Source organism: Lipomyces tetrasporus (assembly GCF_029532465.1).
Source record: "Lipomyces tetrasporus strain NRRL Y-64009 chromosome Unknown POJ06scaffold_1, whole genome shotgun sequence".
NCBI classification, from domain to species: domain Eukaryota; kingdom Fungi; phylum Ascomycota; class Lipomycetes; order Lipomycetales; family Lipomycetaceae; genus Lipomyces; species Lipomyces tetrasporus.
In genome coordinates, this window is record NW_026611596.1 from 2,548,030 (window position 1) to 2,563,643 (window position 15,614).

The following is a 15,614-nucleotide window of genomic DNA, read 5'->3' on the forward strand; positions in this document are numbered from 1 at the left end:
GTAGAAAGAGTTATAGGAATTAAACTAAGGAAAGTGTTTGAGAGAGTAGTCAGAGTCGTGTGGCGGCGTTGAGGATTGTGGTAAGATTGCGGCAAATAAGTCATACAGTACGCTATTTCTCCAATTAAAATTAAATAAGAGTAATCCCTTTACTACGACTAAACAAATGAATAATAAACTAGTTATACTATATCCTCGATAAAAAGTCCGCCCCTGAAGTAGTGTGTACGGTTGTGAATTGTATAGAAAATGGCACGTTGTCGATAAGGATATTCGTGTGATCAGCGTTTGGAGATTGATCACAGCGGACACCTTCCCAGCACACGAGACTTTTTAGTTAGTGACCTTGATTGGAGTAGTGTTTATCCGCGAAACGGAATCATCAATTGTACACGTGAAGTAATCCTGTTAATGTAGTTACGTAGATCTATCTGAATGGTGAATATTTAAAGTTTTATGAAATGATGCACACGAATGCGGATTCCAACAGATTGTAGATGTAAGTAAACGGACGGATACGTAGGATGAACCGTACAGTTGGAACATTTTTCGTCCAAGCTGCTAGCTTTAATTCCGGACCTTATCTGTTGATAGGCGGAGCCGCCTGGTCATTGCGTATATAGTTAAAAATTCGACGGGTCAATTTTGGGTGACGATGCATGACGTAACGCTTGACTCTAGCTCGACGCTGCTGTCAGTCGAGACTGACATATTTGCATATTTCTGGATATAACACAATCAGCCGCGAGTTCCGACGCATTCCCTCTCCACTGTTTTCATCTAAACAGAAGGCAAAATGATTAGCTGCGCGACCTGTGAATCTAACAAAAGACGCATGCGGCTCCAACAATTAATTGCACCGCAATCTTGCTCCTATCAGAGTTTAGCGGCACATTCTGGTCATCCAGATACGTTAATGATCGGTAGATGTACATCATCTTTCGTTTCTGTCAATTTACAGTCCGCGTCGTTCAAGCATGCCAAAATTAGTACTTGATGGTAAGAATCCCCGTTTGCGATCCGGATACGGCCCGGGCTAATCATCGTAGTGGACAATCTCGCGGTGTCAGTTGGCAATCCAGTTTCTGGCACAATCAAGCTCAGTCTGGAGAAGCCCACTGCGCTTGATGACATAAAGATACAATTCAAAGGCATGTCCATGACGAGGATTATGGCATTCTCAGGCGCTAGTTTCGAGGCGACTACAATGGCGGACGATTTTGTTCCAATGGGAGGCAATAACAGCGTGGGCGAGAAGCACACCCACGTCAACCTCACTCACTCGCTCTTCCAGCATCCCAAGGGCACAGAGCTTCCCTCGGGCGAGCATACTTTCCCTTTTATCTTCAACGTTCCTGTATTTTCGCGGTGTGGATGTCCTCCGAGGATTAAAGAGTACTTCAAGGAATTCAAGATCTTCAAGGGTTCATGGAAGTGCGAACCCATACGCTCCCCGTCTGGCTACAGTAACTTTCTGCTTCCATCATCTACGAGACGTAACGGCTTCCGTGCAATTGAGTACAAGATCGTGGCTATCGCTGATCGGACAAAGTTCTACAAGCGGAATATGTCAAAGTCGGTGCCGATTACTGTCATCTCCGCCTCGTTCGTGCATGCCGCGGATCCCAGTTGGCATATTCCCACTCCAGTAAATGGTCTGTCACGTGTTTATAAAAACTCAACAAAGTCTAGGAAGTTGCCAAATTCTTATTTCGTATCTGGTGCGCTCCCGAAGACTAGTGGGGCAATGAAATTGATGTCGCTAGGTATCAACACATTCGTCGATGTTCCTGCGGTACTCGAGGTTGAGCTCGATAGAAGTAACGTGGTCGTGTTTGACAAGTTTTGTCCGAGGTTATATATCACGATACAAGTCGATGACGTGTCACGGATAGCGGGGATCTTGTCGCTAGCCCTCAAGGGCCTGGTCATCATCATAAAATCCTGCGACGAGGGATTTAGTCAGCGTCACAACTTCGTGACGGAACCGGGAGAAATTGTCTATTTCCGGAAAGACATCGACTTGCCTCTTGAGCCGATGTCCATCAGAGGTCCAGCTCGATTCCGGATTGACGACAAAGTGATCCCGGACGGTGTAGACATTTCGCATGTCGTGCCAGATTTTCGAATAATGAGCTTGGCGCATCACAAACAAGAGGTGCATGTCGAAGCGGAAGTTTCGTACAATGGCGGCGGAGCAAAACTGATGGAAGTGTTGGTGCCGGCTGTCTTTCAGTCCGGCGTGGATTATGATCTTGATAGCAGGTGTATTCTACCGCCACGGTACAATCTTGCAGATTATGACCTGCAGCCGCAACAGAATAGGGACACTCGTGACGGCAACGATCCTTTCTTTGACGAATGACATTGACATTCGCGCGATTAGACCCCTAAACACCGGAGATTTGTTCTTCCTGTTCGCCAAACGGACATACACGTATAGCAAATTTAGTTTAATTGAATTCTAGAACTTCTACTCCTGCAAGTTTACGTTGCGGTCATCGTGATGATCTATGTTCTCGAGGTAACTTACAAGTCAGAGCTTAAATATAATCGTTATCCAACCAACCTTGAGGCTCGCGCAAGTCTATTCACTCTGTCCCAGACGTTGGATGGCGAATTTGACTGAGCTTCATCAGTCACGTATATGGAGTGCTAACACCAAGTGTGACTTCAACGAAGTTAACTTCGTCAATGTTGACGGGAGTAGCTAAGTCCTTCCATTAGCATAGATCCAACTTAAGCGGTGGGAAGAATTATGAAACAAGGTCGAAGAATGGGCACCTGTACAGAATGGACTGAACAAATAGACCGTGAACGTTTGTGGGTTGGGATTTGTGAGATCAATCGTGGTGTCAATAATGGTCTACTTAACATTGGGTCTTGGTGCCCCTTTTCTGGATACTATTCTAGGAACACATTCAAAACCTCCAATCTTAGAATAGGTTCGGTTGATGTAGCCAATTTAATATCTTGTAGAACTGCTATCAGGGAGACTACGGGGCCAAAAAGTCAATTTGCGAATAATTATTCATCAATTCCTAACAGCAATTATCTCCTATATTTCTCTGTGACTGGTGACTTTGTGGTACTTATTGAGGTACCTGTTGACGGTCGAGTGACAAAAGTATATGGAGGCCAGCCGTTTAACTCAAAAGCGGACGCCAACCCTCCGTGTGAGCGATGACATCAGAATAAACTCGCTCGCGTACCGAGCATCGATTTTCATCTACTGACCTTGGTATTTTTATTCATTATTGGAATTTAACGCAGATGTCGGACGTCTTTGCTCAGATTGGCCTTACAGATCTGTTCGAGGCCTGCACGGCCTCTTCGGCATTTATACAGCAACTCGCCGCCGTACAGATCCCAGATTCGGCGTTCAATGAGTGGTTGTTTCAGGATTTCATCTTTGTTCGTGCGTTCGCCCATTTTCTCGCCTCTACTATCTCATCCGTGCCGAATGATCAGAAATTCGCTTTTCTATCCGACACTCTGAGAGGTGGATTCGATGTTTTGACAGAGGAAATGAGGATATTCAAAGAAAAAGCGGGTGACCGCGGCGTCGCTCTTCCTGAGCTTCCACCGTTCTCTGCGTCGTTGGAGGCCGAACTAGCGGTAGACGGTGCGCATCTACTCGCAGGTTTGCGACAGGATATTCCAAAGTTCTCGCAGTTCAACGACGCATATTGCACATTCCTCGCCGTTGATCTCGGTGCTAAATCGTCGTCTACGTTCGCCGAACGAATCGCTGTGTTGTGGGCGGCTGAGATCGTGTATCTTACAGCTTTCAAATTCGTTCTGAGCTCCGAAAAGTTTCAGGCAGATGCTGGCGAGTCGGTAAAAGGATTTATGGAATGGTGGGGCGGGAATCCTGCTTTTGATGCCTATGTTGAGACCCTCAGCGTTGCTGTCCGACTTGTGCTTGAGACAGAAACTGAAGACGGGAAGGAGATTGTTAAGAGGAGCATAGAGAAAGTGCTAGATCTGGAGGTACAGTTTTGGGATGGGTCGTTGAGTGCTGCTGAATAATTTCTAATCGACAGTTTCAGTAATACAACGAAAATTATGGATATCACATGCATTCCAGGTCCGTAGCTATTAAACATATACAGATACATATGCCCACTTAAGTCTAATGCGCTAACTAACCACTCTTTCGCAACTACGCCAATCTTCACTCCACAATGCCGATCGTTGTTGAATTGCTGGGAACATCTTGCGTCCAGTGGTGAGATGAATGAGGCAAATTATCAGAAATATCTTCGAGAGAATGCTGCCTTTCATGCCACCCACGTGTAGATTCCGAAGCCGGTGCACCAGAGGCAGGGTCAACGTCGCTTAGGTGCACTGGAGCAGCTGCCAAGGCCGGCTCCTCATGCGGCTTCGCGATATTGACGGGTTCACTTGACACAACACTTGGCCCCTCTTTACTATCGGAATCAGCTGGAATATTCTCGTTGCCCTGTTTCTGCTCCAACTCGCGCTTCATCCGCCTTGCTAGCCGTCTCTTCATCTTCAGCCGATATGCTAAATCTTGGACATCGATATCAACTGCATCTGAGACACACTTGCATTTTTTCGCGCTAGCGCCAATCTGCAGCCACCTCTCGCTCGCAAAATTAACACTCTCGGCGCAGTTGTATCCCAAATTGTATCCAGAATGGTAGCCAAACGGGAATGTGATCACGAATTCTCCTTGGTTATGCACAAGCTTATTGACCTTAATCCCACGATCCGCAAGGTATTTGGGCGACACTAAGAACGTTTTATGACGCAAAAATTCCTTGCATTTCTTATGCTCATCCGGCCATTCGCTTCGCATGACACTGTAGAACTGTTTCTCGTCCTTCTGCGAGATTGAATACCACTGCTTTGGAGCGCCAAAATGAAGGTAGTTAATCGAATAAAGATCCATGTCCTCAACGTGCCACGAGAACGTGCTCTTCCACATGCCAAAATATAGATAAGCCGTGTTTACACCAGGTAAATCGACCCCCAGGTCGTTCAGAATGTTGTCTAAATGCGACACATTCCACTCTTTCGTAGCATCTGTGAAAAGACTTCCAAGCATATCCGCGCCGTACATGGGATTGTTATACGTGATTGTTTTCCAGTAAATTCGTTCTAGTTCTTCGCAGCGCTCGGGTGTGAATTCTGAAGCATTGAAGCGGTAGTTGAAATCTTCGAATTCGGCTAATTCCTGCGCTGATAGTTCTCCGTTTCGTCGCTTGGGCTTCTGCGCCGCGTCAGATTCCTGCGCCCAATCAACTGAGCTGTCTTCTGCGCATGACATTGTGCGTTGTCTCTTCCGAACATTCATCCGTGTCTTGGAATCAGCGCCCTTACGACGCTCGCCGCGGCGAGCGGGTGGTTGATGATCAGACTCCTCCGTGACTTTTCGCCATTGTGGAAGCGTGTATGAGCGCTGCTTCTCAATATTTGTCTGACTAAAAACGCCTTGGCTGCCGTTGATATGTTGTATAATCGGGTGCCGGATGCGAACTTCCTTTAATTTCTCTGTGACGTCAGGCAGTGCGGCGGTCCTACGCGTTATTAGCATCATACGGATGTTACATGCAACAGGCCATTATTATCAACTGTACCATTCTGGTGGAGGAATCACCTTAACAATGCCAACTTTCATGCCATAATTGTCAATTTTCTTGATGAACTTTGGGAATGACCGAAATTCGTCCATTGTCTATACATCGCCATCAGAAAAGTCCTAGCGTAAAAATAGGATTGTTGAAACCAACCGGTCTAAATACAGGGACGGTGCCCCCGTAATAATGGTCTGGCTCGATTGGCACCCCGTCGTCGTCGTCGCCGTCGTCCTCTTCTTCCTCCTCGATTTCCTCTTCCTTAACTTCTTCTTCGAACTCGTTGTAAGATTGATTGAGATCTACGGCACTTGATTCCGGCACAATAATATCATCGTCGCTAAATAGTTCATCAAGAGCAGGCCCAGAACTAGAAACAGGTGGTATTGTAAGCGCCGGCCCGGCCTGCTGTATGATTGCTGGAGTCGAATTAAACAAGAACGACGGCAAAGTCGGCTGAACTGATTCTACACATGGCTGACTATGCGTACTCAATAGTGGAGTGACAGGCTCTGAAGTCACCAAGTTACTGATAGACATCCGATTGTCAGGTGGAGTCTTGTATGCCGGCGGTTCGGCGACGGCGGTGGCAGAGGTAGACGACTGATTTGTCAGTGCCACCAGAGTCCGTTGATTGTCAGTCACCGATGGGAGAACAGGACGCGCAGTTGGTGCTTGCGAAATAGGCAGCTCCTTTTCTGGCACTTCAGCCGGATTTGCGAACTGTGGTAGCTGTTGATTCTGGTTGGTGGAAGCTAGAGACGGAGTCCGCTGCGGCGACGATTGCACGAGACAGCTCATCATCGTTTGGCCCTCGTTGTAAAAAATGCGCAACTAATCTAAAACTATAAAACATAACAAATTAAGCAAGGTCACGCATGTGAAATTACAGCCAACTGAATAGTTGTCCTGCTCAATTATCTCAGACTTATGACATTGCGGGGGGGATTAAGTATGATAGTTGGAAGTGCCGAAAGGCGACAGGCTGAGGAATCAAAGATATCAAAGCGCTCGTCAAAATACCAAAGTTCACTCTGAATTCCAACTTTAAGGCTGGCGACTGAGATCATCCATATGCAGCTGATAATAATTTTATGTGCTAGCTGTCTCCGCCGTGGAGCAGGGTAACCTACAAGCAGGGTAAACAATTCATCTTGGGCCAACGAGTGCCAGCTGACGTCGACGGTTGCAATTTAGTTACTGCGATTTATTATAATCATCGACATATTCGAAAATCGATCTCACAGCGTAAATCGCACACTAAATATCAATAAGACATAAGACACTTATATATAGGCAGAAAAATAAGTTCGCTCTCAAGTACAACTACCCTCGGGTCGAGATCGTTTACGTCAGCTGCGCTCAGTGTTAGCCAGGGGCAGCCGATAGATAGGTTAAGGGTTTCCATCAAATTTCGCTCAGTTCGGCTATGATGAGATGCACCCGCGACATTGTAGATCTGACATTGTGTAACGGTTCTTACTAACGTAATAAACAGATGCTTTGCGTCTGCATTTCTATTGTTTTACTGTGAATTGGTTTTATTGAAATATACATGTAGGCCCAGCAAATACTGGAAAGTAGGTGGCGTGCTAAAATGTACGCTGTAACTGTAATCTACCCCATGACTGCCTCCCGAAAGTTTGCAAACATCGAAACATCGCACTCTTCAATCCAAATCTTCAGACGTCAGATTCAACTGCGGACTACAGAGCACACCATTTCCGTGGTCATTGCATTGTTTCGTGAGATTACTCATTCTTGAGATTATTGGAATTGCTGAGATAGAATGGTACGGCTCGAACAAAGTTGATTATCTGTTCTATATTAACATCAACAGTCAGTAGCAACAATCGCGCAAGCCAAAGAGCTACGAGGTCTTGGCCTCGTGGCATCGCATTCCCACATTACCGGTCTCGGTCTGGAAAGTGACACAAGTCTCGAACCGCGGCGCACGTCACAGGGCATGGTCGGCCAGCTCAAAGCACGTAAAGCCGCCGGCGTAATTTTGCAAATGATCAAAGAAGGCCGGATCGCAGGCCGGGCGGTGTTAATGGCTGGACCTCCTAGTACTGGAAAAACTGCGATTGCCATGGGAATATCGCAGAGCCTAGGAGAGGACGTGCCGTTCACAATGATTGCCGGATCAGAGATATTTTCATTGGAGATGTCGAAGACAGAGGCTTTGACGCAAGCATTTAGAAAGAGCATTGGGGTGAGAATTAAGGAGGAGAGTGAGATTATCGAGGGTGAAGTTGTCGAAGTTCAGATCGATCGGTCAATTACTGGAGTATGTCTTTGTCCATTCTGCGTTCCACAGAGCTAACAATATGTAGGGGCACAAACAGGGCAAATTGACAATCAAAACTACAGATATGGAGACAGTCTATGATCTTGGCACGAAGATGATAGATTCACTTAGCAAAGAGAAGGTCCTTGCCGGCGACGTCGTCTCGATCGACAAGGCTTCTGGAATGGTGACAAAGCTAGGCAGATCGTACGCTCGCGCTAGAGATTATGATGCAATGGGCGCAGATACAAAATTCGTGCAGTGTCCAGAGGGTGAAATCCAAAAGCGGAAGGAGACGGTGCACACGGTTTCGCTGCATGAAATTGATGTGATCAATTCGCGCACTCAAGGTTTCCTGGCACTGTTTTCGGGAGATACTGGCGAGATTCGGTCGGAGGTCCGTGATCAGATCAATGCAAAAGTCGGCGAGTGGAAGGAGGAAGGTAAAGCGGAGATCTGTCCGGGTGTGTTGTTCATTGACGAAGTGCATATGCTGGATATCGAGAGTTTTTCATACATCAACCGAGCACTAGAAGATGACCTCGCCCCTGTTGTGATTATGGCCACTAACCGTGGCATTTCGAGGACGCGTGGAACTAATTATAAATCGCCACACGGTTTGCCGGCTGATTTGTTGGATAGAGTCATTATTATCTCGACGTCGCCTTATTCCCCGGAGGAAATCCGGGAGATTTTGCACATTCGTGCTCAGGAGGAAGAGATTGAGCTGAGTCCAGACGCTTTGGCAATTCTGGCGAAGATCGGAGTTGAGACGAGTTTGCGTTACGCTGCAAACCTAATCGCTGTTGCGCATCTCGTGGCTGCAAAGCGAAAGGCGAACGTTGTGGACGTGGACGACGTGAAGCGGAGTTACACGCTGTTTTTGGACAAGGACCGAAGCGTCGAGTATTTGTCACAGTACGCGAACCGGTATATCAGCGACTCGGGTAACGTCGAGCTCGGCGGTGGAGCTGTCGCTTCTGCGTCGACGGAAACTGTGCCGATGGACATTTCTTGATTAAATATTTGTGATTTAATACATATTATGTTTTATGTCTTGTTACCCACCGAAACAGTGCAATTGCTCTTGGCGTTGATACCTAGGAAACGGGCGCGGTCACCGTCGCCCATAGTCTATTTGCAATCTACCGACCAGTAGCATCATCTTTCGAAATTACAAGTACAAAATAGATAGACCATTTGGCCTCAATTGATGCGGAAGTGCAGCATTCGGCGAAGGTTTATAGGCAATCACCACACAATCTTCAGACCTACGCGTAAGCGGAAGCTCGCTGCTGAGCAGGAGGCACGTAAACATTGAGCCTGGGCGCCTTGATGGCATTATTCCACTCGGGAGAAATCTGCTCATCTGTTTATCTGTCCATCTACCATTCCGAATATCTTTGGCCGTCTTCTGCAAAGAACAAAAACATATTGGAATAACTCAATTTATCAGATTCGCAAATTTATGAGGAATCTGTTGCCGGCTTCTCAGGCGAGAAGCGCTTTGAGAACGACAATGCGCTGACCGCGCTTTTGACCGACATGGAGCAGTCTGCAGTCATACCGTCAAATCTTTCTTAACTATGAGAAATAAAGGACGTGTGGACATATCCAGAAGGGCATTTTCCCTCATGTGGTCCGCTTCTCGCTGTTACCGTTTGTGTGGCGAATATTAGATCTTGGGTTTTGTACCGGCTAGCCGCGGGCCATATACATACAATCTTCGGCATCCGCATTGCTGACCCATGCGGATTATTACGCACAATTCCACGACGTTGCCGCAGGCATTCGCTATTTATAATATGCTTTTGTGTTAGTTTGTCTGTTTTACCCGAGCGACGAGAGGTGTATAAGAAAGTACCCTAGCGTGCTTAGTGCTACAAGTGGAGCGCTTAAGAAAGACAGGAAGTTCTCCTCCTCCTCCGCTTTTTTATCCTGACCCGCGGTTACTAGACTTGTATGATGACAGAAAATGTAGAATAATCAAGCTCGACGCCAAGGCCTAGCGCCGAAACAGAGAGAGCCCAAAGCAAGCCATACTCTTGATTAAGATTGTCAGTCTTCTATCTAGACTCCCCATCTCTCCATCCTCTCTACACCGAATGTAGCCTCGAGGATCAACTTCGCAAAGTCGTTAACATCTTCCGGTGCGACTTCTGTGAATAACTTATCGGCCTCCGCCATCTGTATTAATCCTACATTTTTCTCCGAACACAGCTTCTCCCAAGCCAGAGCCGACTGGGCCTCCCAGACTCCTTGGCGGGTTGTGAACATCATGCCGCCCTGGCAAGGAGCCGCCCGGCCCTGAATCATCAAATATATTGCTTGGATACCAGAGGCTACGACCCACGTGCGTCGAATGCTCTCGGAAAGTATCCAGGAGTACCAAAGGAGATTCTCGCAATGCGCAATATCGGACAGACTAAAGCCGACAGGCGTTTGCTCATGAGCCGATGAGATGACGGAGCCACCTAAGCATACCGCCTGGCTGGCATGTTCAACCATCTGTTGCATCCAGCTGTTCAGCACGGGAATGTTGCTCTCTGCAAGATGGCGCAGCCGAATGTCGCCGTCGTAGAGACCGAGTACCTGGTAGACCAGTAAGGCCTGAACTCGAGCTATATGTTCAAGAGAGTCAAGAGTGACCGAACTCGTGCTTATATTCTCTAGCGATGAGCCTGCCGAGTGAATGCCGTGTTCTACTAACAACTGCTTAGCTCGGTCCTCGATGATTTGAAAAATACTATGCTCATTTGATGCCGTCTTGTGAAGGTAGCATGACAGAGCCGTATATGCATCTTGGACACACCGGGGAAACCGAGTCCGATACAGCCGAGAGTGGATAAAGGGATTGCTGCCTTTCTCGACCCATTGGGCAAACCACCGATGCATCGTTATGATATGGCGCTTCAGGTCTATGATACAGAATGAGTTCTGCTCCGCCTGTGGAAAATGATTGATCTTCCAGGTCTCTAGGGAAGTAAACCAGCTTGAAACTAGCCGGTTATCAATGAGATCACTAGAGAGTCCGGGGAGATCTAGCCCAAGAGACAGCCTGGCATCATCAGCTCCTCTAATCTGAAGGTCCGGAGAGCATGCGGACAACTGTGGAGTGATGTAAGGCAAGATATCGTACTCGACCGGAAATGTGTCGTCTCCTCCGACCGGAAATGTGTCGTCTCCTCCGCAAAGGACGAAGCAAGTCGGCTTTGTTGGGGGATACGTGCATTCGATACCCCGTCTCATGCACCTCAGGCAGTACGGCGTCTGCTTTCCGCACCTCCGCTTTGCCATTGCGCAGGCGTCACATGCTTTAGTTTTCAAGACCCTGGCCATGATTGCATAGGTGGTGGCTTTCAAAATCTGCGGAGGAAAGATTGATAAACTTGCGGGTTTGTTACGATTGGATTATTCAAATTATCTTACAAATACCTCACTCTGCGGGAGCTATCCGTTTTGGGATAGTCACCGCCGCTGAATTTAGAGTTTCCCGCAGGATCGCAACTCCGGAGATCCTACCGGATTTGAGAGGGGTACGCAGCGGGACATCTATTACACGTCGAATATTTCTCCCCGTGTATCGAGTGAAATTTTAGGTAAAGCATTCATCTAAGACCGGGTTCTGCTAAGTAGCAACATCAGATCACAAGATCCCGCAGGGGCAGACCGTACGAGTATCGACATCTAAAGTCCCTTTCAAAAAGTCTGCCGACACACCCCACATAACCAGCCTCCCAGTTTTCGACCACGTTACTTCAGACAATTACGCAGCTAATTATTAAGTAAATTAAACGCTAACAGATCCATCTGGAAGTCCTTCCGCGAAGAGTAAAAGTTTGTATACCATCCTTTTGCTTTTCGCAGTGCGCGTAGCCGTCTTAGCATGCTAAATCAGGGTTCGAATTAGGCTTTGTGGTATCGCTTCCTAGGCACTTTGTAGCTATTCTATTTTTGAAGGGGATTTTACATCTGCTACTTAGTCTGCGGAGGCTATCCGTTTTAGGATAGTCGCCGCCGCTGATTTCAAATCTTCTAGTAGGATCACAGCCTCAATTTCTCCCTGATGGAGGTAGGCAGCGGGACACCTTGTTCATTGTGTGTAATTGTGGGCAACTAAGGACTCCAGACTTCACTCAAGGATCACTTGTAACTAATAATCGTTAATATAAATCTATCGCCATGCGATCCAGTCTTGCGGCTATAAGAACGAGAAACACTTCCGCAAGCACTGACTAGATATTAGCCTGGCATTCAGTTCTCTAAGCAACTTTTACTCGCCCTAAGATCGAATTGCACGACTAGACAGTCCAAGAGAGCCTCACTCTCACCGCCTAACCATGTCAGACTTCGAACAACTGTTCAAGCAGCTCTTGCAGACCAACATCACCAAGACTATACACCGGGAGCCATACCCTGCTATATTGCCCTCGAGGCCCGAGCTGAGTCAGGCTGGAAGAGTAGTATTAATACCTGGCGGCGGTACTGGTGTTGGTCATGCCATTGCTCGATCCTTCGTCCGGGCTTCGGCAGACACTGTCCTCATTATCGGTCGTCGTCCCGATGTGCTAGCAACAGCTGGCTCCCGCCTCGAGCAAGAGGCGAAAGCTTCCGGCACCAACACTAAGATCGTCACCCGTACTTGCGATGTCGTCAACCTAGCTGAGGTCGAGGCGTTCTGGAGAGACCTCGCAGCCCAGGGCATCACGGTTGACGTCCTTGTCGCCAATGTCGCCAAGTCCACGGAACCTAAGCCGATACTCGAGCTTGGCGCAGACGAAGTCTGGTCTCAGTTTGAGGTAAACGCCAAGTCTCCACTGTATTTCACTGAGAAATTCTACTCCCAGCCGGGTGAGAAACAAAAGGTAAGTGTTCTCCCTTTCTATTCCGGTCTCCCTTCTACTCCTCGCTCCTAGAAGATACGGATATGTCTGACCACTCAAGCTCACAGTTCCTCGTCAACGTGTCGACTCAGGCGATACATGCGACAGCTCATTCTGGGGTAGCTCTGCGCCCTTCTTATACTCTTACGAAGATGGCTGGGACACTGTTATTCCAGCTCATTGCTCAGAATGTGCCGCCCGAGAAAATGCAGGTCATTAGCTTCCATCCTGGACTCATTTATACCGATGGATGGAAGTCAATGGGTGTGCCTCTGACTCCGGAACAGTTCGACAATGGTGAGATACTCCTTTCGTCCTATATGTAACACACGGAGCCCTTGCATTTATGATATACGCTGACAATCCTTACTTGTCCCGGTTTAGATGAACTTTGTGGTGCATTTGCAGTCTGGGCTACCACGAAGGAGGCTGAATTTCTTCATGGCCGCTTCGTCTGGGCAGCGTGGGACGTCGAAGAACTATCCACTGGCGAGGTTCGGAAGCGCATTGATGAGGATCCCTACTACCTTAGAGCTTCAATTGTAGGGCTAAACGGTGGACTCCAAGCTTGAATGTCAGAGTCTGTAACAGCCTTAGAAGGGAAGAATCTAGGTGGTGACAGCTCGTAGATTGAGAGGGACAAGATTAGATGTTACAAGCAGACCGTCGGGAGTCATACGTTGCTAAATATTTTTACATAAGATAAACGTCTTCATTTGATTCGTTTTCTGAGAAGATGCTCTAAAGTGATTATAAGGCATTAATTTTTTATACAAGATAGAGTAATTAAAATATTCAATTTTAAAGGAGGTGTTTTCGGAGGGAGGTGTTTAGAGGGGAGCCAATTTTAGAGAAAAGCGACTTGGTAGTTAAAGGATAAATAGTCTTAAGGATATTATTTCTCTTTATTCGTGCGAAAGATAGCGAGAAAAAAGAAAGAAAAGAGATTAAAAACAGAGAAGAGAAGAAAAGCAAAGATAAAAACTAAAAAAATAAATTACAAATCAAAATAAAGTTATGCTACGCGATCACAGCCAGCCACTGGGAAACCAACCTTCGTTCACGATACCTTTAGGAGTAGAGGTACCCAAGAGTACGGTACCCAGGGGACATACTCCTGACATTTCGTATCCTCAGGAATATCGTATGGTGCGCGACCCATATGTTCCGATATTCCTGACAGAACAGATGAGATGGCGCTTTTTTTTTTTTGTTTACCTCGCTTCGCTCGGAAGGCGGGCAATGCGTTTTTATTCTCCCTTCCTCACCATCCCGATCTCACAAAAACCAAACTGACCACTAACTTCGCCGAACGTCCTCAGGAGCTGACTCCTGACAGTATGTCCCAGATGTTGAGCTATGAACAAGTCTCTTATCAGCGCGCATTGAACTTCCTCATGGCCAATGAATCAGAAAAAGGCTTGATGTACGCCTCTCGCCGAAATCCTTTCAACTACTTACGAGCAGGCACACATCTCTGTCGTCCTGCGGCTGTTGGAAGGAGTCTGTCCTATGAAGTTTTGCTTGCGTTTCTGGGTCCGCTTGATGTAATATTTGAAAAGTTTGCTTTGCCAGCTATGGCCCCCCCATGTATCATTGAACAAGTTTGTTGTATTATATATGTCACAAGGCAAGGCAAACAAGATTGTATTTATAAATAAATCCTCTGGAAGACAAGAAATTTTTCCTTGCCTGGCAACGAGGACGAACCCCATCTTTATCTTCTGCCAGGCCCCTCCTCTTCGTAGAAGCCAAACACAAAAACACACAAAGTCAAGACATATAATAATTAGGGCAAAGGTCCAAAATACCACTGAAACTTTTTGAAATGCCCAAAATACAACTGCCCGCCGTACCCGCCGTACCCACGGTACCCACCCAATTTTCTGCGGCCCCTCCGGTACTCCTCGAGGCAGCTTACCCTGAATAACTCTAAAATTGCGGGAAAGCTTCCTCGACGCGTCTCGCGTCTTCTACCAAAAGCGGTCTGCCGTTCTGCTTCTTTGGACGCGTCCGAGAAACGACAGAACAGCATCAACCATGCAAAAAGGCTTTTATCTTTGCTATGAAAGATATCGTCATCAAGGAACGGTACCAATACAACAGCCCTTGTTCTGATAGAGTTCGCGTACGCTTGGTCTGTAAAGATGCGTCATGCGAGTGGAAGCTCCACGCCAGACGACTCGGTGAAAGCTCAATATTCAGATCAGGAGAGTTCATGGTACACACAGTTGTACACCCGCTGTTCAGAAGAATAAGCACGCTGACAAGAATTGGGCTCCTACGACATATTCTTCGGCCATTGAGAACAAGAGCGATTACAGGCCAAAACTCTTGGAAGTGGATGTTCACACAGACCATAAAGTCCAGATCAACTATAAATTGGCATTGCGCGCAAAGAATATTATTGTGGACAATCTGAATGGAACCGATATTGAGAGCTTCCAAAAACTTCCAAACTATATTCAAGCGATCAATGAAAGCAATCCCGGAAGCCACACCATCTTGAACGTCATTGCAGAGAAATTTTACAGTCTTTTCGTCAGCTATGCCTCGTCCATCGAAGGGATCAAGCATTGTCGGCCACTTACTGCTCTCGATGGGACACATCTCATGTCTAAATACCAAGGCATTCTTCTGATTGCAGTAGGTGTCGACGCGGATAATCATTTCTTTCCTCTAGCTTTCGGTGTTGTAAAAGCAGAAATCGTGAGAATTGGAAGTGGTTCTTGGAACATGTTCGCACTTGCTTGGGAGAAGACTTTGATTTCGACTCTCTGACGTTGATATCTGACCGCCAGAAAGGTGAGCATGATTTTGTGAAATTATCCTGTTCCA

The 15,614-nt window shown here is 47.0% G+C and overlaps 7 protein-coding genes across 7 annotated transcripts; 5 read left to right on the forward strand and 2 right to left on the reverse strand.

Annotated features, from left to right (window-relative positions):
• Positions 1 to 541: 541 nt before the first annotated feature.
• On the forward strand, positions 542 to 2,562 carry POJ06DRAFT_18535 (uncharacterized protein). Its single transcript, XM_056184769.1, has 2 exons — positions 542 to 999; positions 1,050 to 2,562. Exons 1-2 carry the CDS (start codon positions 978 to 980, stop codon positions 2,363 to 2,365), a joined length of 1,338 nt encoding a protein of 445 aa, XP_056047815.1. The 5' UTR covers positions 542 to 977; the 3' UTR covers positions 2,366 to 2,562.
• A 639-nt stretch (positions 2,563 to 3,201) lies between these two features.
• On the forward strand, positions 3,202 to 4,074 carry POJ06DRAFT_244329 (uncharacterized protein). The gene has a single exon (XM_056186487.1). The coding sequence runs from the start codon at positions 3,274 to 3,276 to the stop codon at positions 4,030 to 4,032; it is 759 nt and encodes a 252-aa protein (XP_056047816.1). The 5' UTR covers positions 3,202 to 3,273; the 3' UTR covers positions 4,033 to 4,074.
• A 103-nt stretch (positions 4,075 to 4,177) lies between these two features.
• On the reverse strand, positions 4,178 to 6,143 carry POJ06DRAFT_190788 (JmjC domain, hydroxylase-domain-containing protein; the record flags this gene model as incomplete). The annotated part of the gene is made up of 3 exons (XM_056184816.1): positions 4,178 to 5,546; positions 5,607 to 5,704; positions 5,760 to 6,143. The coding sequence occupies 3 exons, from the start codon at positions 6,141 to 6,143 to the stop codon at positions 4,178 to 4,180; spliced, it is 1,851 nt and encodes a 616-aa protein (XP_056047817.1).
• Positions 6,144 to 7,166: 1,023 nt separating this feature from the next.
• POJ06DRAFT_244332 (TIP49 C-terminus-domain-containing protein) lies at positions 7,167 to 9,181 on the forward strand. The gene is made up of 3 exons (XM_056186488.1): positions 7,167 to 7,395; positions 7,444 to 7,893; positions 7,940 to 9,181. Exons 1-3 carry the CDS (start codon positions 7,393 to 7,395, stop codon positions 8,909 to 8,911), a joined length of 1,425 nt encoding a protein of 474 aa, XP_056047818.1. The 5' UTR covers positions 7,167 to 7,392; the 3' UTR covers positions 8,912 to 9,181.
• A 494-nt stretch (positions 9,182 to 9,675) lies between these two features.
• POJ06DRAFT_244333 (uncharacterized protein) lies at positions 9,676 to 11,301 on the reverse strand. The gene has a single exon (XM_056186489.1). The coding sequence runs from the start codon at positions 11,230 to 11,232 to the stop codon at positions 9,964 to 9,966; it is 1,269 nt and encodes a 422-aa protein (XP_056047819.1). The 5' UTR covers positions 11,233 to 11,301; the 3' UTR covers positions 9,676 to 9,963.
• A 597-nt stretch (positions 11,302 to 11,898) lies between these two features.
• On the forward strand, positions 11,899 to 13,638 carry POJ06DRAFT_244335 (putative short-chain dehydrogenase). The gene is made up of 3 exons (XM_056186490.1): positions 11,899 to 12,758; positions 12,845 to 13,073; positions 13,161 to 13,638. The coding sequence occupies exons 1-3, from the start codon at positions 12,234 to 12,236 to the stop codon at positions 13,346 to 13,348; spliced, it is 942 nt and encodes a 313-aa protein (XP_056047820.1). The 5' UTR covers positions 11,899 to 12,233; the 3' UTR covers positions 13,349 to 13,638.
• A 478-nt stretch (positions 13,639 to 14,116) lies between these two features.
• POJ06DRAFT_265197 (uncharacterized protein) lies at positions 14,117 to 15,557 on the forward strand (the record flags this gene model as incomplete). The annotated part of the gene is made up of 2 exons (XM_056189059.1): positions 14,117 to 14,202; positions 15,008 to 15,557. 2 exons carry the CDS (start codon positions 14,117 to 14,119, stop codon positions 15,555 to 15,557), a joined length of 636 nt encoding a protein of 211 aa, XP_056047821.1.
• Positions 15,558 to 15,614: the final 57 nt, after the last annotated feature.

Bases quoted from the DNA above. Each gene is read 5' to 3' on its own strand.
- POJ06DRAFT_244332 (XM_056186488.1), top strand. The intron at 7,894-7,939 runs GTATGTCTTTGT...AACAATATGTAG, and splicing joins TCGATCGGTCAATTACTGGA to GGGCACAAACAGGGCAAATT.
- POJ06DRAFT_244333 (XM_056186489.1), bottom strand. From the start codon at position 11,232: ATGGCCAGGGTCTTGAAAACTAAAGCATGTGACGCCTGCGCAATGGCA.
- POJ06DRAFT_244329 (XM_056186487.1), top strand. From the start codon at position 3,274: ATGTCGGACGTCTTTGCTCAGATTGGCCTTACAGATCTGTTCGAGGCC.
- POJ06DRAFT_244335 (XM_056186490.1), top strand. From the start codon at position 12,234: ATGTCAGACTTCGAACAACTGTTCAAGCAGCTCTTGCAGACCAACATC. The intron at 12,759-12,844 runs GTAAGTGTTCTC...TCAAGCTCACAG, and splicing joins AGCCGGGTGAGAAACAAAAG to TTCCTCGTCAACGTGTCGAC. The intron at 13,074-13,160 runs GTGAGATACTCC...GTCCCGGTTTAG, and splicing joins TCCGGAACAGTTCGACAATG to ATGAACTTTGTGGTGCATTT.
- POJ06DRAFT_18535 (XM_056184769.1), top strand. From the start codon at position 978: ATGCCAAAATTAGTACTTGATG. The intron at 1,000-1,049 runs GTAAGAATCCCC...TAATCATCGTAG, and splicing joins GCCAAAATTAGTACTTGATG to TGGACAATCTCGCGGTGTCA.